This window comes from Numenius arquata, chromosome 17 (genome assembly GCF_964106895.1).
Source record: "Numenius arquata chromosome 17, bNumArq3.hap1.1, whole genome shotgun sequence".
NCBI classification, from domain to species: Eukaryota; Metazoa; Chordata; class Aves; order Charadriiformes; family Scolopacidae; genus Numenius; species Numenius arquata.
This window is the reverse complement of record NC_133592.1, coordinates 5349085-5375147: the sequence shown is the minus strand read 5'-3', so window position 1 is coordinate 5375147 and position 26063 is coordinate 5349085. Positions and strand designations below refer to the sequence as shown.

The following is a 26063-nucleotide window of genomic DNA, read 5'->3' as shown; positions in this document are numbered from 1 at the left end:
CCTTTGTCACTTACCTAGAACTGGAAGACAGTAATGCAATTTCTTACCATAATCACCAGTAATTAAGAGGGATGTGGGGAGATAGAACTGGAAAAGCAGCTGCTTTTATGACTGCTTTTGTTAACAGAAAGAAGAATTAATACTTACTTTTTGCATTCCTTGTTGCCATTGAATGAAAAAACAATCCAAAACAAAGAAGTGCACTCTAGAATAAATCCTTAAATGATTCCCTTCAGATAACTGGAAAATAGGACTTAAACGCAATGAGACTGGAAGTACCCAGTGTTTAAAGCTCCCGTTGCATCCCAGACATCCTCCGGAAAGGTCCGTCTGCAAAACTAAAATGCATGTTATCGCTGCTTCATTTAGACTCAGTGCACTTGTTGCACTTCTAAGACCTAGAGGCAGAGAAAATACAGAAGGAAGGGCTTTTAAAAACATTTTGCTCCAGGAAGACAAAGAAATCCCATCTCTGCTACTGGAGAAAGCACTGTTGTTACTGCTGGGAGGGATCAGCCTGGAGAGCTACAATTAGACAGAAGGACAAACAAAAAAAAAAAAGGCTAATTGACATACTTGTTTTCTAGACAGAAATGCATTTTTAGTTCAGCTTGTCAATATTTAATGCAATGATACTCCTATAAGGATAGGAGCAAAATTATATATTTTAGTGTTATATAATTGAAGAAAAAACCCAACACAGCATATAATGGTATAAGAAAATGGATTCAGAACAGCAAAGGGGAAAGTAGCAAGTTCCCAATATTGACCAAAATTTACACATAAACATACTGTTTTTCATACCACAAACTGAATCACTTGGATTGTAATCTTTCCTACTCTTTTCATCTGAACAGTTGACAGCACAAGCACGAGTGTCATCAGGCTTGGGTCTGGATCTCTCCTGTCAAGAGTGGCAACAGTGTCAGTCCCTCACTCTCCTAAGTGTTGGAGGGGAAAAAAACCCCAACCACCAAGAAAACAACAATTTCCAAATTGCACAAAATGTTTATTGTTAGTCTAGTACATTCAGTATCATATCAACTAAAATACAGTAATTCAAAATATTTTTGGCGAATTGAAATTTTTTAAAAACCATTTCAAACACTCCAAAAAGCAATGCCATGAAAAATTAACTTAAAATTAAAACAAACATACGCAAGCAATACCTTTCACTTCTGACTACAGAAAACCTTTACATGTATTTTAGTGGTTTTAACAGTACTGCGTTTAAACAAAATATATGAACTCACAAAAAGTGGAAAATATTAAAATAGACACAATGTTAAAAAACTGAGGCATCCAGATGTGTGAGACAGTTGTACTAGGAATTACCTGCCCAGTAGTTCCACTTTCTGGGGGCAGCGAACCAGTCTGCTGTAGCAGTGCCATTTCTCCAGTCACCTCCTAACACGCTACAGCAATTCTTCTTCAATGCCTTGAGTTTAAAGTTTGTCCCTCTTGTAAATTCCGTATACAAATGTATATAATTCCAAAATACGCAACCCACTGGCAAATCTAGGTGCAATACTAAACAGTACCTTGAAAAACTTCCCTATCCTGCTACTTATTGTTTGCAGACAGGCAATGTCCAGAACAAAATCTGAAAAAGGCAACACGTTTTGGTTTTGTTTTTAAATACTGACATGAAAAACTGAGTAAATTAGAAAAAGGATAAAGTCAATCTTAATATAAGACATTCATTATATAGTGGGACAGGATACAATTATTGGACAAACAGTATTACAATGACTTTTCTACATCTGGTCATTTAATGTTCTACAATCATGACTTGCTACCACATTTGGTTTTCCCGTACAGAAAGACAGCGACAGAATTAAAGACCAATTCTACTCTGTGTTAATTCCCAGAATGACAAGTGACACCATCTCAAGTTCTTCGAGCTCCCTTCCCCGAAAGGCTGTGCTTGTGAAGAACCAATGACCACGAATTCAAAGTGGTCAGCGATTGCTCTGTACCAGGCTCTGACCAGCATTTCCCAACAGAACAACCCCAATGGATGTTGGTGGGAACAGGTTCTGTTGGCCAATTTCAATTCCTTTGAAAATTCAAGCTTTAATATTACAGCACCGATATGTGGATATACATTTTGGACAAATGACTGACTCTGCTTTGGCCAGGGGGGATTAGCTGTCCACCTCCCTCATCACTGCCAGCCACTGGTAAATCAGCTTTCACCCAAACCACTGCCTGGCTGGGCACCACGGAGCAGAATGGGGAACCTCGAGGAGAAAAATCACTATTTCTTTTAAAGCACTTCATATCCACCATGGATAAAGCCAAATTACGGTGCTGTGTAAGTGGTAGTTTAGATAAGCAGAATACTATTATGTTAAAACTCAGCAGACTCACATTTATATTTTAGTTAGTAAAAGTGGTTATTACAATTACACTTGTAATAGAACCCTTGGAAGAGGTACAATGTTCGCTTGTCAGTACAGTATGTGGAATGTAACCATTTCTTGCAAGATTTTGCAACATGAGTAACTGCATAGATGACAGTTGTGTGTCTTCAGTTCAATAAATGTACTTTTAAAGTTTACAAAAAACACAAAAAGTTTCTATAAAAGTCACATTATACCAAGATAACGGGTGGTAAAAGTAGATTATTTGTCTGTGATTCATGTCTAATAAATGACTAGTGGAGAGGTGGTAGAAACCAATTTCAAATCAAGAGTTACGTTTTCACTATTGCACTGACTTCACCATTTGAATCACTAATTTAGAAAAATTCGCGTAGTTAAAAATTGTAAAATTAAACTAGAATACAAAATTTATTTGTAAACATCAGGTAGCCAGTTCTACTAACACGGAATGGACTCTTGGTACTGCAGTACAGTATCTCAGTTACTGACAGCACTTGCCGTGCGATGGGCAACTGCAGGGCACAGACAACATCAGTTCACAGTAATTGTGTTCAGAGAACTACCAAAGTCAGTGCAGCTTTTCTGTGCAATTTTCCAATTTCCCCGAATTCCTTAAGTCAAATAATACTGTTACAGAGGCCAAGTGCAGATTATTTTTTTGTATATACCTATCATAAGTGACGAATTATGTCTGCAGGACTTCTGTAAAGGTACTTCCAAATGGCATAGTAATGAACTGCAGCTGCTGTGGCCACAAACACGTGCCAGATGGCATGGGCAAAGGGGATGACTCCATCGCTCTTGAAGAACACCACACCCAGGCAATAGATCAAGCCTCCCCAGGCAACCTCCTGAAGTCCATCGGTGTTGCTCTGTTAATTAACGAGGAAAGATTAGGGGTAGGGTGTCAACGAGAGAAAGGGTATTTTACGTACAAAATACAAAGTGCTTTCTCCCCAAGAAAAGAAAGCTGGCTGTCAACTCGTCTGTCATGTCCAGGATGTTCCAAGTGACAAAAAACAGTATATTCATATTACACTCTGTGAAATACATATTATTTTATTTATATATCTCAATAGCACTACAGAAGTAATAGTGGGATAAGTCAAGAATTAAGACAAGTTTGATGTTTTACTTCATGGTCATTAGCAGAGCAAGCAAACAGAGAAAAAGAAACCCACATTACTCTGCAACTCTTACTAGTTGGCAAAAGCATCCAGCAAGGTTATGGTACAGCACTGCGTTCCCCGAGGAACAGTTAAGGACTGTAACTGGCATTACCTTGTAGAGGTGCCAGCTTCATCTTAGCAGCAGAGGTTATTCAAAGTTATTTAAAAATGTGTAACTACAAATAAGTAATAGTCAAAATTTTGAGGTGGACAAGATGGAGTAGGATGCTTTAGAGATGCACCAAGAAACCTTTTTTTAAAAAAGCATCCCAGATAGTGCATCAGTTTGACACAGTTCAACTACTACTCAACTTTTCAATTTTTCCCCTGCTTCGCTGATAAAAAGAAGCCTCTACTAAGGGGCAAAATCTTCAAGCTTTGTTGCCTGTAAGTAATTTTGAAAGGGACAAGAATCAATTTACTTCCACCATCTTGGTCAACCACAGAATCAATTGATTAGATTTTCCAGAGAGCTCTTATATACACCAAGAAAAAAGGCACGTTATCAGAAGTCCATTCCACTTCCTTAAATAAAAGCTTCTTTCCCAATTTGTAAGTGATAAGTGGGCATTAAGTAAGTTCATAAATAGTAAAATCTAGAAACTTTCCTTAACAGGCTGAGGTACTTCACATCTTTACTAAAATGGAAGCAATTGAATTGTTATGTCAAATATCCTCTCAGAAGTGAGGGTCTTCAGAAGTGAACTTTGGAACTTAAGCTCTTTTTATCCAGACCCCGTAGCTCAGATTCAACAAAAGAAGGTAGGATTTCACTGAATGCAAACTATAAACCCAAAATATAACTGACTATATGTGGTTCTTCTACAGAGAACAGTTACAATTATGGTAGAATAAAATTAACATCTTTTGAGAAGAAAGAGAACTGCACTGGAACTTAAGCTGGTTATAAAAGGAAAGTTTGTGTTTGTAATGTTAATAGTCACATTCCTTACCATGGATGTCACTACCAGAGCAGGAGAAAATCCCATCGCTAAATAGAAAAAGAGTTCAACGATCTTATACCTAAAAAGGAACAATTTTAGTCATTTAGGGAGGTGTACAAGATGATAAACAGTTCCTTCAACAGTTAAGAAAATATTTTAAGTTTTATGTTAGCATGCTATTGAAAAAGCTTTCCATACAGATAGATAAGCAACGTTTTATGACAACAATAAAGCTAGTACTTGCTATTGCCTGCATCAGTTGCAAGCAATACCTTCTTACCTAAATACTGCCTTGATACATTAATTTGCATTAAGTACTAGTGAGAATAAAACATTGAGACAACTTGTATTTTCTTATTTGACAAGAACCTCAGTAGCTCATCTCCAAAACAAATAAGTTGGGTCTTGCTCCCTGAGGATAAGTAATGAAAGCAGGCTCAAGAATTCAGATCTGAAACTCAAGGACTCACATCTCAAAACAAACCCAAGAAGCTAGCAGGAGTCACTACGCATCAGTATGTACAGACAATATAATGTTGCAGTACAATTTATACACATTGCTACAAAAACTAGGGGCATAAAAAAAAGCTATAATTTCAACTGGTTTCTTACCTTACCCACTCTCATGCCTGCTTTAAAGTTTTAAAAGTGGATACTTCCCTCCTACCCCTTCAAGAGAAGGCAATAATATAGCCTAAAGACACATTACAACAGCGTGAATACAATTATCTTCTAACAAGATGTAAGTTTGCACCATTATCATTACATATTTGCACTGTTTCAAAGCTCTTACTTCAATGGGCAAACAGCTGGATAGGAAAAGCCTATCCACCTTTTAATTTCACCATAAAGCCCCCCCCCTTTTAATTTCACCATAAGGCCCCCCCCCCTTTTAATTTCACCAAAGTGAAATGCATATAACAATTCTTACTTTTCATGGTAGAGAAATACATAAATGGTTCCTCCAGCAGCCATCAGCCAGATAAACCAACGCATGTGAGATGCTAGAGGTCCAAGCTCACGGAGATTTAACCTGGAGAGACAAAGATTTCAAGAGATAAAAGTGATGAATGAATGGACCATGCTGACACAAGAATAGCAGGGCTTGATAAAAGCAAATAAATATTCAGAGCTATAACTTAGGCATGATGGGGGAGAAGACACTTGGACATTCTATCAGAGAGAGGCAGAAGGTGTGCTTGCATTGATGCAAGGGAAATATAAACTGGGGCATGTGGAATATACATAAATTGCTTTCTGCTGTTTTCTAATATTGCTTTCTGTTCAGAAAATCCCAGGAGATTACATTATGTTGCATTTCCCAATGCAGAATGTGGTCAATTGCATTAAGAAGATACCTATAAATTCTGGAATGTTGCAATGATAAACTGTTTACATTGGAAAAAGCTTTAATACTGCAGCTGCGCTTCAGATTTCTTACCATGGTGCATATGATGCCGCAATAAAGACATAGATCATCATTCTGTCACACATGTGAAAACAATGCTCCATTGTCCTAGTAAGAGAGAGAACGAGTTATCAAGACAGATTTTGGAAAGATTTTTGTATCGTCCCAGTTTCCTGCCACACTTTGGAGAAAATACTATCAGCTCCATAACCTCTTAAAGCCATTTGGAAGCCTGTCCAGCTGACTTCACCTTCAGGAGGTCACAAGCAAGACACGTAGGAGATGAGCACTCCTCCATTCCTCTCCCCTTCTCCCCTCCATCACGCATTCTGCTCTCTGGCAAGGAGGCAGGAAGCCGTCACATCAACCGCCTAATCAGGAAACTGTTTCTGTTCAGTGACTACTGGTTAGATCCAATTAATGGCCCAGAGTTATAATAGGAGTCATAATGGGACCAAAAAAAAAACCACCTAAAAAATCACTTCTAAGTTTTCTATGGCTGCCTTGCTCCCAAGGAGGCTTTCTGTTACTGAGATATGTATTTTATTATAATTCTCTTGGCAAAATCTGCATTCTTCCAAGTATTTGAGCACGCCATAGTCCCAGACAGCATTCTCATTTCTGCAGTGGGATTATATCTGCCATGCACTCATGCACTTAGATTATGTTTTTCCCATGCAACTTGTGGATTAAGACCCACTTGGGCCTAGAAAAACATGTATTTTCTGCATAAAAAAGCATTAAAGTTTGTTTGTATATGAGCTTAGCTCACTATTTCTTCCAACAGAATCAAGGGTGATTTTTTTTTCATGATTCAGTACAAATCACCACTCCAGCCTTCTGTAAAATCATTATTTTGACTGAGAAACACAATGGGAAAACATTGCAAACATGAAAATAAAACAACTTGTACATCTTGCAGTGATACCTTAAGTGACTCTTTTTCCATGAAACAATATGAAATACTGTGGAGACAATGAAGAGCGCGCAGAGCCCCATGCCGTACATCCATGCTGTTATCTTTTCCCATCGGTCATCAGAAAGCCGGTGGAGAAGGGCACTACCCACAATCGCAGGAACAATGAGGAACTAAGAAAACAAAAGGCCATTGTTGAGTCTTTACTCACAGCCAACTGCGGCTACCACCCACAGTACAGCAACAGCCATGCAGATAACACTGCAACACACCACATGAGACCGCATGTACAACATTTGATGGCACGTTCCTAACAGGAGAGTTTTTCATTAAGTTGTATGTTGACACACAAGAGACATTCCACAAAGTCTCAGAAATCTAGGTTATACCTGTTTGTGATAAATTTCTCCTCCCAGGATGGACCAAAATAAACTCAAACCCCAAATGAAAAAAATAAAGTATTGAGAAGTACGCAGTTAAGTAGAAGAGAATTAAGGAAAGGCTTTGCAGAACTTGGGGTTTAGAAATCATAAATAAATTAGCTGCAAACTTCTTTTATGAATACATTCTTAATGCAAAGATGATGTTCTTTTAATGCAGTGTATCCAAGTCTGTTTTCCTTACCACCCCCCTATCAAGCAGCTTTAACACAGATCTTCCAAAACAACCACTGTAAGATCATCATGATGGAATTAGCATGCTCATATGATGTATCTAAGAAGTGGGCCACAGGCTTCATATACATTTAAAGCTCCACTCCTTTCCAGAATAAATTACATTTGTCTCATTCAGAAAAAAAACAAGCTACGGGGAAAAAAAAGGGAAAAAAAAAAAAAAGCATGCCCAACAAGTATTTAAAGAAAAAAACCTGCTGGCTCAGACACTTCTACCCATCTCCTTCCACTACGATGGTGTATCTTTGTCAGCTTTCTAAGTTAAAAACTCCACATAGGTTCCCTTTCAGCCCCTAAAGTATGTCTTAAGATGTTAATTAGTTCACTTGAATTATAAATAAGGTTAAATTCCCATGCTAAACAATAAAGCTAACTACAAGTAATGTTTAAAAAAATCTGGGAACTCTGCTTTGCATTACAGGTTTGATAGCTTAGAGTGCAAAGTTCTGGTCTAGCCTGCACTGGCTCTGTCCTTTATCTCCTTACAGACTAGAAGAAATTGAGGCTCTGATCACAGCTACGGCTGAGAAGACGCAGAACATACCGGATGAATCTGAAAAGCAGTTGGTTAATCCAGAGAGTTAAAAAAAAAGCCTTTTTCTTCTGGCTTTTGAAGTGCATCACTGTAGCTTCATTACTATTGTATCTTCTACATTCAAGCCGAAAGCTATAAAGCCATGGAAATGAAAAGTATGGCATTTCTGTATCCACAGCATTTGGACCAGAGGTGAAACGCTTTCCGAGTTTTGTAATGAGAGCATGGAAGCTGACCTCATGCACTTTAAGCCCCAAAATAGTCTGTCAGTCTGGCTTCTCATTTATCACAAACCATAAATTTCCATATACATATCCTGGACAGCCCCCAGATTCAAGAAAGGTTAAAGTGTTTCACTCCCCAGGAGATCAGTCACTCCTGGCTTCCACATATGGCATTCTTTTTAAAGCGTGGCTGAAGCCCTGGAGACAGCAGGGAACTGATGGGATGTGGCAGTTGTTCCATTTAGATTTTGCAGGAGACAGGAAGATGCTGAGCTCCAGAAATAGTTTTTTAGCTGCGTTTCTTTAAGCTGTGCAGTCATGCTGTATCCACGTTCACCAGTTTCCTTCCCAATTTCTGGTGCAAATTTCAGTTTTGACTGTACTTGACAGAGAACTAAAAGGTTTCAAAGAGATTATGTACTCACAAGTGTCATGAACACAAGTAACTAGGTAAAATAGCAAATCCCTACTAATTCCCTACTAAAAGCCTGGGTGTGAGCTGCTCCTGCCTGAAACTCCGACTGATATCATTTATTTTATAGGACGGAAGACCTCTTTGGAAACCAGATTTAGATATTATACACAAGAACTTGCCTTTCTTACACTGATATCCCAGCTTTTTACTAGTTTACTAAAATAAAGATTTCATAAGTTAAGCTATGATGCATATTGCTCAAATGGGCCAACACAGATTTTGCTGCCAATCATTTTTTCCGGTAATTATTGTCTATAAAGTTACAGGGTTAAAACACATAAGAAATTCTCTTATCACCTCTTCCTTTGCACCTTCAGAATGAAGAGTACAGCTACAAATGAATAGACAAATGAAGAGTTGAATTAATCTCTTTTCTGCGTGTCCTGGCTCTAAAGAATGATTCTAGACACTAGAAAGTTTCATGGCAAAAGAGCCACCCCCCTTAGATCTAGCTTACCTTACAACTCAGATTCTTTTAAACCCCGCTTCTCTCATACACTGTTTCCTTCCTGTTCTCCTAAACACAGAGAGCAGTATTTTCTGTCTCTGTATTCAACTGCTTAACTGCCTTTTCTGTCTCCTACTGTCTAGAGACAAGTCAGTGCTTCACTTAAAGCTAAAAAAAAAAAAAAATCAACCTATTTTAAATAGCCTTACTGGTTGGAAATTTGAAGATACCTTACTATGCAACACAAAGTTACCTTTTAAGAACTGTAACAAGAAGTTATGCATGGGATTCTGTATCCCCATTTATTGTTGGGTTTTTTGGTGTGGTGTTTTTTTTTTTTTTCCCAAGCAGCTGCCTAAACTGACTACCATGTATTTTTAAGTCAAAAACCAGATGGGATACCTACTGAGGAGTACAGCCATGCTTATAAAATACAAGCTGACTGCATTCTGTACTATGAATAAAGCTTTGAAAAAAAATATATATGGAGAAGCATTGCTAAACTCTGTTTTGTACAAATTAGATAAATGCCTAATTGAAAACTCATACTATAATCTAGCAAAAAAAAAAAAAAAGACTCAACCCCTTGACCGTCTAACATTTACTGAAAGAGTCTGTATAACAGAGGAGAAGCAAGCATCCCTCCCAGCTTTTTCTGTATAATCCACTGTGCTTTCCCAGATCAGATTCCTATTTCAAGGTTTTAAATTTTGACTAAAAGTTATTTATTGCATACAATTTTATTCAAGGAGTAACAATCCCTCTTTTACACTACGCTTTATTTTCTTTCAAAGGGTACATTAGCAGTGCACATCCCCAAGCTGTTAACAGTTCATGGTAGGTTTTAGCATTCAGCTTCACTGTCCAGAAAGAAGTTACACAGAATTCTTCACCGGGAATGGCAGCATACCAGAAAATACTGATATGACATCTTGTGTAACCTCTGGTAACAGGCAGGAATAAGACATGCCTGTTTTTCAACTAGATGAAGGCTAGAATTGCTAAGGAGTACAGCAACTTCTGTCAGATATTTTGAAATCTAACTTTTTGGCCAGAGTAAACATGATTTGTACAAGGATTATGAGATAAACTACATATTTGCGCTAACTAACAGAATGTTGCTTCATTCTCTAGGCAAATAAGCATATATTTACATAATGCTGTACATGAGACCCTTGGCTTACAAACACATAAACTTCAGTTAGCTTTTCTATATGTAAAACAAGGTGATTTTGTTTCTACCAGCAACACAGAGCTGTATGTTGGTTATTTATAAAATATACACAAAGGATCCTTAAGAACAGAGCTCTTTCTAGAGCTGAAGAGTCCCACGCACTACCTTGTGCACTCATATCTGTAGCTCACTCAGACACACTGGAGATAAGGGACTGAGGACAAAGTCAAACATACTTCAGATGTTTGGAGTTAAACAAGGGACTAAGAAGCAGCACAAGCTGCTTTTATAAAAGGGCAAATGCTATCTTAAAAAACAAACACACACATTTTTAAGTCCTTTTCAAAGTGCCAGACAGCAAATCAAACTTCCCAATTACAAAAAAAAAAAAAAAAAAAAAGAAAGAAAAAAAGAGATTGCTTTCCTTATTTTGTATGTATCGTCCATTCAAATCTAGTCTGGGTCCTGATGTTATGAAAACAAGGACAGAGTAGGATTTTTATTAGGGCTGTCAGCATTATTGGTACCTCTCTCAAAATAGCAGATTTTTTGAAGAATCAATTCATAGATATTAAGTATCAGAACCAAGCTGTTCCAGCTCTTCTAGCTAATACCCACATGATAGTCTTATGAAGCCTTCTGCTTCTAACATGAATAAATCTCTTATACTCACAGTATACAATTTGCCCAACATTATGTCAGCACAACACTGGGAAATCTGCCTTGCAAGACTAACCAGCATAGGCTTAAATTCACTTTACCATAGTCATCCTTTGTCTGAGACAGGGGAAAAACATCTAGTTAAAGACACCTAGCTTACTTTGGTGAAACAGAATCTTATGAAGCATCTGGAGCTCCTAGAGATTCAGAACAGGGACTAGTGATTACCAGCCATCTAATTAACATCACATTTTCTGGACTGTTACAGCTGAAGCTTATATAACAAAACCAGAGAAGTTGTAAATATAAATATACACGGGCAAAGGTAAGCATTTAGCCAACCAAAGCCACAAAAATTTGCCAAAACGTTTAAAAAAAAAAAAAAAAAGAGTACTTACTGCATGTGTGTAACAGTTAGCAGCATGTTCATAGCAAGTGGGTTTGTAGCGGCTGTTTGCTGGAGCTGGGTGGTTCATGAACCTGTTGAAAAATTAAGAGGTATTTTTAGGAAAGTTAACAAACCATCTCTTTGGAGTGTCATGAAGGAATACCTACAACCCAGTAATGTTAAAATTTTTAAGTACAGGCAAGTTAAAAGTAACTTATTTAAACTGTAAGTTCTCTTAACAGAAGCATCTATTAAATAATGAAATTTCTGTGACCACATGTCACAGTGAATGGTATCTTTAATCACAACTTCACATACAGAAGTCAGACCCCCTCTTTTCCAACAGCTCAGTCAGATGAGGAATGACCTATTTCCTACTTAAATTACATAATATGGACTCAAATTACTCCTGAAATACGGACTTCATTGTAGCTGCCAAGGGTTACTCTGCTTTAAGAAATCCTTGAAGCTACAGCAATATCCCAGTTCTGTAACACCTCAGAATAAAACAACTCAAACGTTGACTTTTCAATTCCTACAGCAAGCAGTATTTGTGTTTGGAGCATTAGAGGCTCGATTTTTCTTTGAGGCTAATCCTATCTTCTGTCTGTAACTAAGATCCAAGCTACACAGAGATGAAAGGAGACTCTAATGGTTAACTCCGAAGAGGAAAAATTTCAAGAGGCTTACCACTGACAGTGCACCTTTTTCTCTAAGAATTTTCAAACGTTACCTAACAATCAATCACACCAAACACAGTCCCTGCCAGCCAAATGACATATGATGAAACTTGAGAAAGTTTTGGAAGAACTTGCCAATACAAACATTGCATTTAAATGTTTTAAAAAACAAATACTCGACTTGTTTCTGTGAAACTACACAATTTAAATCTGTGTATAAAAACCTGTAAAAGACAGGATGCATTTATACACCACCAGTCAAATAAAAGTTATGAACTCCTCCAGCTACAGTCCCGCATATGTTATCCCAGCGCAGCCTACTATCATACAAGAGTAATTCTCTTTCACTAATACATTCCAGTTACTCCAGACTATTATAAAACTATGCATTGACAACTAGGTATCCAACAAACCAGGAACAGCTTCACAACAAATACAAAACATGTCTGTATTTTCAGAAGTGGGGGCAGCTTCGTTAACTGGATTTATAAAAAGAGCTTGTTAGACAAACTTCGGTCCTCCCCCATGTCCCTTCTGGTTTAAGTCAAAACCAGTCCTATTTTTATGACGTCCATAAAATGCTGACCCATCTCAAACCACGGAAAAACAACCAACCAACCAAAAAACCCCAACCAGAATATTAAAGTTTGAGTAAGCAGTTCCAGATTTCTGGGATAAAAGACACCTGGTTTTCTTGACTGATTTATTAAGTGATTTGTAAACCATTATTTTCTAAACTGATACACGAAAATTTGACAGCATTGATAAAACAACACAGTGTCATGATCTCTCTCCAAATTGTGGCAATTTCAAAAAACAGCTTAAACTGTTACTAATACAAAGGGCAAGAAAAATGCAAATTTCATTCACAGGCACCCAGTGAAAATGGTTGTTAGCAAATGAATAATTCCACTGGAGTTATTATATTATTAAAAAATGGCAATTCTTTCGTCAGTGACAAATGATACCTTGTTCTCATCTCCAAGAGGATAATGACATTGCAGTCATATACACAGGTGCACAGAACATTTGGAAAATTATTTTGTTGCCCAGTGTGTACAGGTCTTCGACAGCTGCTGAAGACCATCTCAGCATCCTCTAAAGATGGAACATTCAGTTTACTCAATTCTGCTTCCAAGTTAGGAAAATATTTAGAAATAAAAGCATCTGTTGGCTCAGCTGAGTGACCAGGATTAGACTGCCCTTGCCCAACTTGATAAATTCAGAGTCATGGGAAACCTTTCACATTATTACATTTCTCCAAAGGCCATGGTGGGACCTTGAAATTCTCACAAGAACTAAAAAAAAACAAACCAAAAACAAACAAAAAAACCCACCCAACCCAAAACTAAGGAACCAAAAGGAATAAGCTTATCCTCAGTATTAGCTTTATAATTTCTGTTGTTCCAAATTTCTATGTAAGATATTATTATAATCTAAAAAACCTACAAATAATTGAAGGTAGCCTGCTAAAGGGATGTTCTATTATCCACTAGAGGATTACTTTTGAATTTTTTTCCTTTTCATTTATATTTATTTAGTAGAAAAGATACTGGATCTTCCTAAAGCAGTCACAACAGAGCCTGAGGTAATGTTAGAATTCAGACAGAATTATGAACACTGCAGAAAAGTCCATTTATTATTAGGACCTCTTATTCTTATTTAGAGACAGTTTTATTAGCAGTAAAACAGAACATGAAGACATTAACAAAGCTATCCTTTCTCTGTTATTTACACAAAGGCTTGGGTTATTTCCCCTTTGTTTGTGCCAGCACAGGAATGATGCAAATATTCATTCATCTGTGGTAACTTCAGGCTGGCAAAACACACAAGCATCAGGTTTCAGAAAACTTCACACTTTTAAAAAAAAAGTTTGAAACGTTTTGTAATCATATACTTCAATCATGATTATTTAACTTAACAACAAAAATGGTTAGTAAAATGGCTGTTGACCAGAAAGCTGTTGAAGCCCACACCACCACCAAGGGATGCTTTTTGTTTTCTGCCACATGAATACTGCAACACAGGGACATTGTTATTCCTCCTGTCTACTGGTCAAGTTTGCCTCTTCTGAAAAAGATAATTGTGCAGAATATAATCTCACCTTCCTAAAAGTGGAAACTTGATACGCAGCGTTCAGATACTGTTTTCTCCTAAATAAAGGCTCTCTAACACAAGCATTAAGGTTATTATCAAAGGCAGGACAGTCTGATAAGGTCCCACTGAACTGGACTACAATTTACAGGAAACATCTTTAAGTGAAGCCTTTTGATTCTCTAACAAATCTCTAATGTATTCTTTAACAGGAGCTCTACTGAAACCCGAGTCATTTAATCAGGGGATATGCAGCATTATCTCACAAGAACGCATAAATATTTCTTCATTTAGGATACAGACAATCCAAGAACTCCAATATAAAATATTCAATATCAGAACATGAAATTTCCGAAATGAACAGACTAATAAGTACTTGCAGCCAGCCATGAGAGCAGAATGCTTTCAGACTGAACTGACTTACGAATTCATTTTCACAATTTAAACGCATTCTTAAAGCTCAAGATCTACTTGAGGTCAAAGAAGTCCAAGCTTCATAATTTCACTGCATGCAAACATTCTTGGGAGCACACTCCCAGTATACGTGGAAAAGGGGTACTGAGAAAGACCTATGACAATTTAAAACAAGAGAGAAGAAACTCATACTCCTCCCTTTACACCACTTGAACTGTGATTTTGAAACACTTCAAATATTTAAAATGTTAAACGTATAGACTGATCCATTCTTTGTGAGAGATCCCTGATCTCAAGTTCCTATTCATTTCCAAGGAGTAATGCTGTACATTGTATAGTGATTCCAGAATTAAGAGATCGTAGTATCTGGGAGAGAAAGTAGGAGGAAAATCCGAGGGTTCTTAATGCTTGGTCTTTGCATGCAAACCCAGCTTAGAAAAATAAATGATAAATCCCAAATCTATAGCATGTATCTCTATGGCATTTGTCTGGTATCACAGCAAGCTTATATCCCAAACTGCAGAAGAGAAAAGCGCTTTTCAAATCTCACCTTATTCTTGATTCCCATCTGCTGAATGAATTATTGTTTAAAGCACAAAGTAAAATGTCAGTAAAAACAGCAAGCACTAATATGAGCCTCAAAGATCTGGGTTTTTTAGTCTTTTCAGGAAGTGCATTTCCTTTATTCAGCTCAAAAGGCCTCACACTTCCTTTAACCAGCTTAAGAGCACATTTCCCCTTTTTGTGTCTCTTTTTTCTTGTGCTTTCCAGCAGCAGGAGAGGCCGTTTAGACCTAGTAAGCTACAAATACCAGCATATGAGAAAGGGCAACAAGGTGCGGATAACTCCACAGAAACAGCAGTAGCATACATTAAACGGGGCTACATATTTAGATACTGAAACAATTTTATGTTATCTAGGCTCTTCATTTCACTGAATTTCACTGAATTTTTTTAGAGTTGGAAGGGACCGTATAGATCATCTCGTCCAACTCCCAAACTCATTTTTGAGAGGAAAAACAAAACAAAGTCATAAGCAGGTCAAAATAGATCAGCACTACATTTTCATTATGACCATTTAGGTAAGATTTTGAAGAGAAACAATTAAGTTTATAAAAAGCTTGCTTTCTTTGACCAAATTGGCAGGTATTTCCTCATCATGAATTCAATCCATTCAGTTAAAAATAGAGCCATATTCCTCTGAACTAGGCATCTTCCTTCCTGGATTAGAAAATATCTAGCTGTGGTTTGTAACTGTTCACATAATCTTTACTATCGCTGAACAACCGAGTCACAGAAATGATTCAGATCAGTAGAGAAGCAGAGCTCTTATTTGGAAATATCAGTGAAATCACACACTGTGTAAAGGTTCATGTACTTATAGCACGATACTATAAAACGAAGTCTGCAACACTGAGAATCCATTAACAATTGTGGTATCATACATAGATTAGTCACGGAAAACAGTGTCTGTGCATCCCACCGACCTCCCAAAAGACTCCTCAACCTTCTGTCAAATACGAAAGGCAAAATTCAAAATTTTAGGTGCAGAGTGGGGAACAAAAAGAAGTCCCATCAGGTGCTGCAGCACATCTGAGCTCAGGGGCAGGGTACCAGCCGGCCTGACAGCTGAGGTGCGGGCTGCTACAGAAACCAGGTCGGACCACATTCGTATTTTTCTCTCTTTCAGCTCTCTTTCAATTTTATTTCCCTTCTAATACTTAGGTTTTGGTTTCTTGAGGAAGTTGGTGAAAGGAGAGCAGAGCAGCCCTACAGCGGTGTACCTGCTGAGGGAAGCCATGGCAGGCACTGCTCTTACCTGGGAGATGGACTATCACTCGTTACTGGCCTTGCACCTGGACTTGGAGCAATTAAGTACCTAAACCCCACATATATACGTATATACGCGTTTACCCAAGAACCTCAACCACGTTGTTACCAACCGACCCCCCGGGGATACGAGCAGCATCTTCAACCCGCCCTGAGAGACCCCAACAAGCCGCCCCAGGCTCTGCTGAGGGAGAGGAGCCGGCGGTGCCTCCCCCGGCCCGGCGCGGCCGCGGAGCCACAGGTCGGGGCTGTGACACACGGCCGGATGCGTGAACCTTCACCCATTTAACGGAGGGGAAGAAAGGAAAATAAATAGAAGACGTGCAGAGCCCCCCGCGCCCCCCATTCCTCACACACCGGCGGGACAGCTCTGCTCTCCCCGCCCGGCACCGGCGATGCCGCGGGCCCCGGGGGTGGCGACCGGCGCCTTAGCAGCGGCGACAGGAAAAATCGGGCGGGGGGACAAGGAAATCCCCGGTACCCTCGCCCCAGCCCTCACACGATCCCGGGCTCCGCCGCGCCCGCCCGGCCGTGAGGGGAGGGCGGCGGCGGCCGGGGGCTCCCATCCCTCAGGGCGGCCAGGGGGAACGGGGCCGCCGCCAAGAAAGGGGAGGATCCCCACCCGCGGAGGGGGCAACCTCACCTCCTGAACCTCTCCTGGAGCCGCCGCATGGGTCCGGGCCGCCTGCCCCGGCCGGGGGACGGGCGGGGGGTCGGGACGGGAGGCTGCGGGCGGCTCCTGAGGCGGCGAGGGCCGGAGTCCGGGCCCTCATTGGCGTGCGAGCCGCCGCGGCGCGCAGCGACGGCCGGCGCCGTCCGTCGGTGAGGCGCGGGAGCCGGGCGAGCGGCGGCGGGCGGCCGCTTTAACCGCCCTCTCGGCTCCTCTCAGCCCGCCCGGCCCGCGCTTCCCCCCGCCCCTGCCCGCCCACCGCGGCCGGGCCCGCCGCGGCCCGCCCCCGCCGCCGCAATGGCGGGAGGGCGCAGGGCGGGTGGCGGCCTGGCGCGGGCGAACCCCCACTGGCGAGGGGAGGCCGGTGGCGGAGGCTGCCTCGTCGCCGTGGCCACCTTTCCCCTGGGAGATGGAGACTCGGGGTGGAACCGGGAGCCGCGGCCTGGCGTTGGGGTCGCGCCGGGAGTGGCCCAGGCTGGGGCGGGTTTCCAGGCTCGGCCTGGAAAACAATAACAACAACAAGGACCGGGGCCGCAGCGGCGATGCCGGGGGCTCCCCGAGGGCCCGGGGCTGCAGCTCATCCCCCGCCGCCCTGCGAGGGGCGGCCGCGGTTCGGCAGCACCGAGCGACAGGAGATGGTGGTTGCATTGCCATCGTCTCAACACAGTCACCCAAATAAGCAGGTTAGATGAGGACTCGGCCATTTCAACATGCCTAATTTTTGAATTCTAGATGCTGAAAGAGCCCCTCCACAGGGGACGTGGCGTAGGCTGGCCAAGGCAAAGCGCTGCTCCGGCAAAGCCATGGCTCTGCTGTTGCATAGAGCATGGAGTAATTCACACTGCTCTAAATCAGGGTTATGGTGGCTGGACTGCTTGTGATAACCTGGCTAGCGGTCTTCCTAGTGCCCCCAGCTGTAAGCCGTAACCATCTTATCGACTCAAACCAAACTTTTCCAAGCAAGGGTTATTTTACCAAGTGAAGAGACCTCAGCAAGCATGTTCCTGTAAGATGAATGGTAAGATTTGTACTATACAAAGTATAGTACAAATCAGGGCACAAATTAGGCGAATATTAAGGTCTATTCAAGCTGCCTCCTAATCTGAGATCTTGTTTACAATGGGATTTTCAACGGTTCCAGCCCTCAACAAAAGTGATTAGTGTAGGCACACCGGAGCAAACCACCGGTTTAGACAAATAAACTATATCCGGCATCAACATCTTTTATGGTAGGACTGAGACAGATGGGATCTGCTGACAGCTGCTGCCGTGGTTTGTAAGTCACCTCCCCAGCGGAACGTGTCACGTCTGCCAGCTAACCACCTCCACCACAGGCAGCAGAAGGAAGTGTGAACATCGTGACTTGGCTGGCTATCAGGCTAAATCTGACTTTTCATGGCCCTCAGTCCCTTTTACTAACTCTTCATTCATGCCAGGAGTGAGCAAATGAGGTGGTAACAGCTTTGTAAACTGCTATGGCAAGACTTGCCCCTGGGTTTCTCTGGTTTCAGGATGGTATGAGCTCTTCTGGTACAACTTGTGGATGTTTGTCTTCCAACAGGGGCTTGCTGCAAGGCTGGCTGGTGCTGGGCCAGGAGACCACTGCAGACAGCCAGTTACTCAACTTGCTCAAAGGGGAGGGTAGAGCTTGTTGCTGGAAAAGAGAGCTCCTGAAATGCTGAGCTAAGCTAGTTCCCCGAGAAATGCTTCCATTAATCTCAGCAAGGTATCACTGTTAATAAGTCAGTACAATCTGTCATCTGATTTAATAGTGTCACTGCTTATAAAGTTTCATATTGCTTACATTATCTGTTAATCCAAAAGGAGCAAAGTTTGAGGACACCGCTGAAGAACGCAGCCACACACGCATGGCTGCATTTGAACATCTGAAGCTTCAGTAATATCCCAATAGCATGGCTTTATTTTGAGGTAGGACTTGTGGTGGCGCAGCTACCTTCCTGCTCAATACCACATCCTGGCATTCCTCTGTGACTGCCCCAATAATTCACTCTCTCAGGCTGTAAAAATGTTCAGGAATGTGTGACGTTATGGACACCATGATGGGAAGGCTGGCTGCTTTGTGGTTCTGGTGAAAAACTGGGCTGACTCCTGTAAAATTAATCTGCTGAGACCTTCAAAGGGTGCACGGAGGCATTTTGTCTCCATCTTCTCTCACTCCCTCTGCTCCTCTTTGACTCTTTCTTCTGTCTCTTGGCCTTCAACGTGTTGCAGAGAGTATTTCTCCTCACAGTTTTCAAAGCCTGTTTTCTCCTCTTTGTTCTGTGGTCACAGATCTCACAAATTGTGAGATCTTTAAAACAACAGTGGGCGTAGCTTCCTGTTGCTGGACCATCAAAGATTTACAGATTCAAGATAGAGTTTAAAATATCACTGTTTCAAACTGGTTTATTTTGAATGAAAACAAGAACATTCAAATCCTGAAGCTTGACCAAGTGGAACCAGGTTAAGAAGACCACCAACCATCATGACAGCAGTGATGAGATTGGAAGATTTTGAACTGAATGTCTGTGTCTCTTAAGGAGACCACTAAACTACTCAGCATAGATATTGTTGAAGCAGTCGCGTTTTTAGTCCCAGTGACTCTTGTTTAACTCATCTCCGTAATTGCTTTTTAGGATCTAATGAATCGGAATGCCTTAAAAAAATCACAACAAAAGAAACCCCTTATTATGGACCAAGTAACCATTAAATCTAAATCCTAAAAATTGGCATTAAGCATTGGCACTAAACATAGAAAATTAAGGAAAATAAGATAGAAAATCTTATTAGTTTGATTACTCTTATTTACAATGTATGAAAGAAAAAAACCTTCAAATACCCAATGCCCATTTGATTAAAAAAAAAAAAAAGTTCTTAAGATCAGAAGTATGTTATAGTGAGCTCAGCCAGAAATGTATTTTAATAGATGAGTCAGCGTTACAAGAAGATGGAAGAACATTCCTTTCCGAATGCATCCCTGCTGTGGGACACTATCACATAGTGCATTTGCGAAAAGGAGCAATATATTGAAAATGAACAGCTAAGGGCTCATTAATAAGAAATTTAACCTATTGCTTTTTCATTGGGCAAAGAGAATTTAGTTCTGATCAGGGCTGTGAGGTATTTGTGAAATGGACTGTCCAAAATGAACTAGGCAATCCCAGTTTGATGCTTAATAGACACCCATTTGACACCTAGTACAAGGTGTTTGCATAGCAAATCAGTTACTAATTGCAATTCTTGACAGTCACAGCAGTGAAGTCAATGACTACATGAGCTGTGTGGTTTGCCCTTATTTCTAGGTCAAATTTTACCCATGCAGAATCTCCTGCTGGTCCTTCACTGGCACTATCTGCTTGTCTAGGGACGGAGGAGTTTGTACTCATGGACTATTTACGAGCATTAAATTTACACACAGAGACATACGTAATTTCTGAACCAGCCATAAAATCGTTTCATAGGATTATGCAAATAGGGACACAAAAGCAGGGTCTGTAGTTTTCACTGCACTGCAAAATTGTCTTGGGTTGCGCAGATCTATCAAACAAATAGTCAGGACTTGCTGAAAGCTTCCTTTTCCCCACCCAAGATGAAAATTTAAGTGCCGCATGAGATATCAGCGGTGAATGAAATTCTATCAGGAGGAGAGGGTATGCTAATAAAACTAAACACCTCAAACAAAAGCTGAGTTTCTTCTAGCCACTTGGCACAGACAAGTTCTCATTATAAGCCCGCAGAGTAACTAGTCTCCTGATTTGTTAAATAGATAAGAGAGAAGCAAACATTCATAAGCAGCTCCACAGTTGCCAAAATGGATGTATTGGTGACAAGACATTGCTAATGTTCCCAGGTACTTACTTTTCGGAGTTGCCAGTGGTGACAGGCTGACTTTGGAGGCAGCCGGGCAGCGCTGCGGCTCAGGAAGCTCTTGGCCAAGTTATTGCAGCAGGGAGGCAAGCTGAGAGCACAGCCTTAATGAGGCACGGGAAACAAGTCTGACAGGTGAAACTCCTCTCCACTCCCAGTCTACACGGGAGGATAAATCAAGCATTTCTGGTAAATAAGCGTGGAGAAAAATACCCTCCTGTCTTCTTTTGACTTCATAACAAACAGCTTATGAGAGTCTAGCCTTCCTCTCTTAGGGGTGCACGTGATAACGGAGGGAGGTGATGGTTCATTAAGGTTTGATTTAGAAGCTTTAGAGGTAAATCGCTTTTCCTTCCTTATATTTAGAGAGCAAATTCTGAAGAAGGTATGGTTATAACTGAGTGACTGCTTCATGCGTGTGCAGCTGTGGTAGAAATACATGCTAAAAAAGATTTTTGTCTGGTAAAACATAACGTACTGGGGCAATTTTTGAAGGGAATTATCTTTCTTCTTCAAATTTCTAAGACGGAAATCAGTTCTGTAATAAGATGGACTGTAAGACCAGAATAACAATAGGTCTCAGGTGAGCCCAAGATGAAGATTAAGTGTGAGCTGTGGGATGCTCTGGAGCACTGGGGGAAAGCTTGAGGTTGTGCTCTCTCTTGGCATGTCCTCAAACACATCTCTGCTGTACAGATCTAATGGGCAGATCAACCCCAAGCCCTTCAGAGAAGGGCTTGGACTTTCCTAGTGTGTCCGAGGACACATGGCAGCAGAGGTAGCCTGTGAAAAGTTATGTTCTGAGTCCTGCAGGCAGCATGGCTGTAGCTCACTCTTTTTTTTTTCCCATACTGCAAACTGACCCAGATTTCTGCTTTATCTAACAGTCTCTTCTGAGCGTAGTGTGAGGAAGAAGTGTCTCTTACTGAAATGCATGTCAATGGTCTTGTGAAATAGGCGCCTCTCCCTCCCTCAGCCTTCCCCCAATCTAATTAATAAGGTCATCCCACTGAAGACAGGCTTATAAATAGCTTTCCAAACACTAATGGAATTAGTTCTGGCCTGGACAACTTTTCCAGGGTGACACAGGTATCTAAGAAGGGCTGGCTCCTTGGCATATACAGCTACCTGCAGTGGAAACGTTGAAACATAAACTTTTACTTGATGTTACACTGCTCTTGCTGCCAGCATTAAACCTGAAATGGGATTACAGCATTATCTACTCGTATAATAGAGAAGATTTACTGCAGGTAAAACAAGTGATTTTAGAGGGATGTGCCTTGTATTAGATTAGATTAGGCTAGATAATGAAATTACAAATTCTGCTGAAGGTTTCTCTTTTGTCAGTATTTCTGAGAAAAGTGTGTTTTTCATGGCTGCAAACCCACAAGAGCTTGTGGGGACAATAAACAGTTACCTTGGGGGATAATACAAAAGCACTTCAAGTTGATAGGAATCTTTAATATGACAACAATTAATAGGAAATGAGTAGTGTACCTATGAACTCCCAGAAGAGACTGATGTTTTAAAATTATTTGACTATTTAAGTAATCTGTGAACTGAGACATTGAAGCCATTTGAAAGCAATGGCTGAATTATTAACATTTTAAAATTTGGTGTGAGTCTGGAATTTTATCATAAAAATAAAAGCTAAACATGTCATCGAAAATGTAAGCTCCAATTGTTTAGAAAACTTAAACCAAAATGCAGAGAGAATGTATATTGGTTGTTCGCTGATTTAGGGTCTTCAAATCAATGAGAGTTGAGCTCCTAAACAAGAGACAAACATGAAATTATAATTTATCTATGTGACTGATGAAGTTTAATTGCATCTTCAGGAAAATAATGGAGAAACATTATTTTGCGGTCATTGGTCTGTGTATCAAATAATAGTCCTGCCATGTATTGCAAGTCTTGTAGTAAACAAAATTACATAGATTTCAAAATGCATATTGAGAAAACCAAAGAAGATCAAACTTGATATTAATCTATGTTTTCGAACAAAGGAAAATATGAAAAGGTCTTTTTTTTGAAAGTTGCTAAGATCCCAAGGCATACTTGATCCTAAAAGCACATCTTCTGATATACCAGTTGTTGAGACTGTTTCAAAAACATTGATATTTTTAACTTGTTTTGATTAGCAAACTCAGGTTCATCTGGATTCATGATGTACCTCAAATGCATTTCAATCAGTAACATTTTCTAGTAGGATCAAACTGATTTATTTGTTACACAGAGAACTTTCTGTTGAAGTGAAAAATCAAATTCCTCATTGTTGCATGTAACGCATTCAGCCTTCTCCTTGGATGAAGAAGTTGACACAAGGGCAGGAGGTCCTTTGTGTAACTGAGACAAGATCACATCTTTAGGGAAGAAGGAGAGAAGAGCAGCACTTCTCAGTCTCTGAACTGGCCTTGGACCAGCTGCACAAATTCTGAGTCATCAGATGAATCAAGTCTGCTAATGACTGCAGAGAACTTTTACTTCAAAAAATACAGAAATATCCTGCTTTCAGATATGGATTCTGTAGTGTTTCCTTTGGGAAGCTTTAGTCATAAAGGCTTGCTTAGAAATAACAATTGTCAGGGGGTTTGGCTTTTAGTAATTGTAATTTAGTACCATAAAAAAGATGATCAGGGATTTTAACCTGCTGGTTATGGCTAAGTGGCCCATAGCCCTTGGAATATCTCTCAGCTTCTCCAACAGAAATCAGTATGTAATTTAAACTAACAGGCAAATAGGAGTTTATTAAAAGGCAATATAAAGGTAAAATTCACTCATAAAGATAATTTTATACAAAAGACCAAATCAGGACAACCTGACTTGGGAGCTAAGTAGCTGCCATTGTCTTCAGGTTTAGTTTGGACTGTACTGTTAAGAACCCCTGAACAATCACAGTTCAGTTTCTTAAACCGATAACAGAGTTGTGAGATTCAGTGTGGGAGCCTGCCTTTAGGAAGTCTACAATAGAGAATAAAGAATTACTCTAACTGTATAATAACAAGATATACTTTCAATGTCAGTAGATCCTAGGATATGGTGTATCCCACTGGATCTTCCAGTTGCACTGATTGGGTCTCATTACTGTGGCCTGCAAAGAAGAGCAGCACCACCAGCTGCCCCCCACTCTTGGGGGAGAAAATGAGCATTAATTGCCCTCTTGCAAATGTTGGATTTTGGCATCCACACTCAGCCTCCAGAAGTGGAGGCTTTGGAGAGTTTTTTTAGCGGTGTTACCCATGCAGAACAAACTATTTCTCTTTGGCCCAAATATTTTGTATATCCACAAATTTTTGCCTTTTCAAAAGTAAAAGAAAAATGTTCATGCTTATACCAAAGCCAGAGTAAACCAGTTCCACGTTTAAATCCCTTTCCACAGGCAAAGCAGACCAGCTTCAATCGATGTTTATAATATTGACATGCAAAAACTTTTACCCTCCTTTTTTCTTCCCAGCACTGGGTTTTTGCTCTGTGAACGTGTGTCTGCCATCCATAATCACTCTTAATACCTCATTTTTGACATCACGATCAATGAAGTGAAATAAGCTGTTACTTAATGGGTCTGACATAAAATCCATTTAAGTTAACGGAAAGACTCTCATTGTTTCCTATCAGCTCTAGGTCAAGCCTAAAGTGAACAGAGGGGGTGGAGTGTAGCCCATCGTTTGCCATCTGAGAGGAAATGATTTCCACATCCCATTTGGACTGCTTAGAGATTTTAAACATATTTAGCAAAAGAAAACAAATTGATTTCTTGTCAGTGGTTAAATGGTTGAAATTTTACTCTGGTTGGATAGTCTCTCATTTTTGAGCTTTTTAAGGTAAGACTGCTTGAATTATATTATTTTTTATGATTGTCTTTTAGCTTAAAACGGTACCTAGTTTTCTCAATAGTTTAAAAAAAAGAACCCAAATAGACGAGATAGAGATCAGCTGAGTGGAAGTCAGTTGAACTGAAGAGGTGCCTGACTGCCCTGTGTGGGTCATGGAGCACCGGCTCGTGTGGGTGCTGCTGGAGCCCAGGAGCCAGGCAGCCTGTGAACTTGCTTTGCCCTTCCTGCCAGTGACGTGTGGAGCTTCCTCACAAAGCATCTTGCTGACAGCTTGTTAGGTTTGTTTTTTTAGGTACCTTAAATACATTTGGAGAGGGAGAAAACATCTATACTGCAATGCACAGCATTATCTCAGGTCTTCTAGGGTTTGTAAACAGATTTATAAAATATGAATCTGTTTTTCTGTATTGCTTGCAAATGTTTACAAATATAACTCGGAAGCAAAATGAGTATGTTCTTTTCTAGAGCCCAACAAACATCAGACAGACTGTCCTTACCATATCTCCCAATCTAAATAACTCTTGTTAGCCTTGGAAAGAGGGGGCGGAGGGGCTGGCAGGGACAAGAAGAGCCGGATGATCGTCTAACGTGCGATTCCCCTGGTATGTTGAGAGACTTCAGTGTTTCTGCAGAAATAACTTACGGTATTCAAGGACAAAAATCCAAACGCGCTTTCTCTTGGTTGTGGTACGTTACAAAGAGTAAAGGGAGTTCAGTTTCACAACGTCCCTTCTGGGTGACAGGAAACTCTTGGTATGCACTATTTAATTACTGGCGGACAGGCCAGGTTGCTGAGAGGTTAGAGGACTTGCAAGAGAGTTGCATCAAGAGGTTTGATTCCAGCGCAAATTTGTCTATTCGGCTGGCAAACAGTGATTGCAAAACGAGTGTTACTGCTATTGGCAACCTTTGTGAGGCCTTGCCTCCAGCATCCAGTTAATTTTCACCCTGCCCTTGAGATAAATTATGTTATCTTTGGTGGAAGGGATAAGTCTTCAGACAGACTCTGACCTGACTTCTCTTCCTGTTGTGGTGGATGAAAGTCTACAGTGTTCCAGTGATGTAACCGAGTGATTGGATTTACACTGATGAGACACTGACCCATCACGTAACTGCTGGAAGGCCTGGAGGGAAAGAAGCTTAATAATTGTGAGGTTTTTAGGAGCCTGTTGGACAATGAGTGGATAAACAACAATCCAGAGGGGCACAGGAGCCTCTCAAGCTGTTTATCAAGATTAGACCCTCAGAGAGCAGATTCCCATCCTCCAGATTCC

General features: G+C 40.5%; 1 protein-coding gene across 1 annotated transcript; it reads right to left on the bottom strand.

Annotated features, from left to right (window-relative positions):
• Nucleotides 1-991: 991 nt before the first annotated feature.
• MMD (monocyte to macrophage differentiation associated) lies at nt 992-17331 on the bottom strand. The gene is made up of 7 exons (XM_074160083.1): nt 17063-17331; nt 11413-11494; nt 6837-6997; nt 5942-6016; nt 5432-5533; nt 4510-4579; nt 992-3259 (listed from the first exon to the last, which is right to left on the bottom strand). The coding sequence occupies exons 1-7, from the start codon at nt 17089-17091 to the stop codon at nt 3059-3061; spliced, it is 720 nt and encodes a 239-aa protein (XP_074016184.1). The 5' UTR covers nt 17092-17331; the 3' UTR covers nt 992-3058.
• Nucleotides 17332-26063: the final 8732 nt, after the last annotated feature.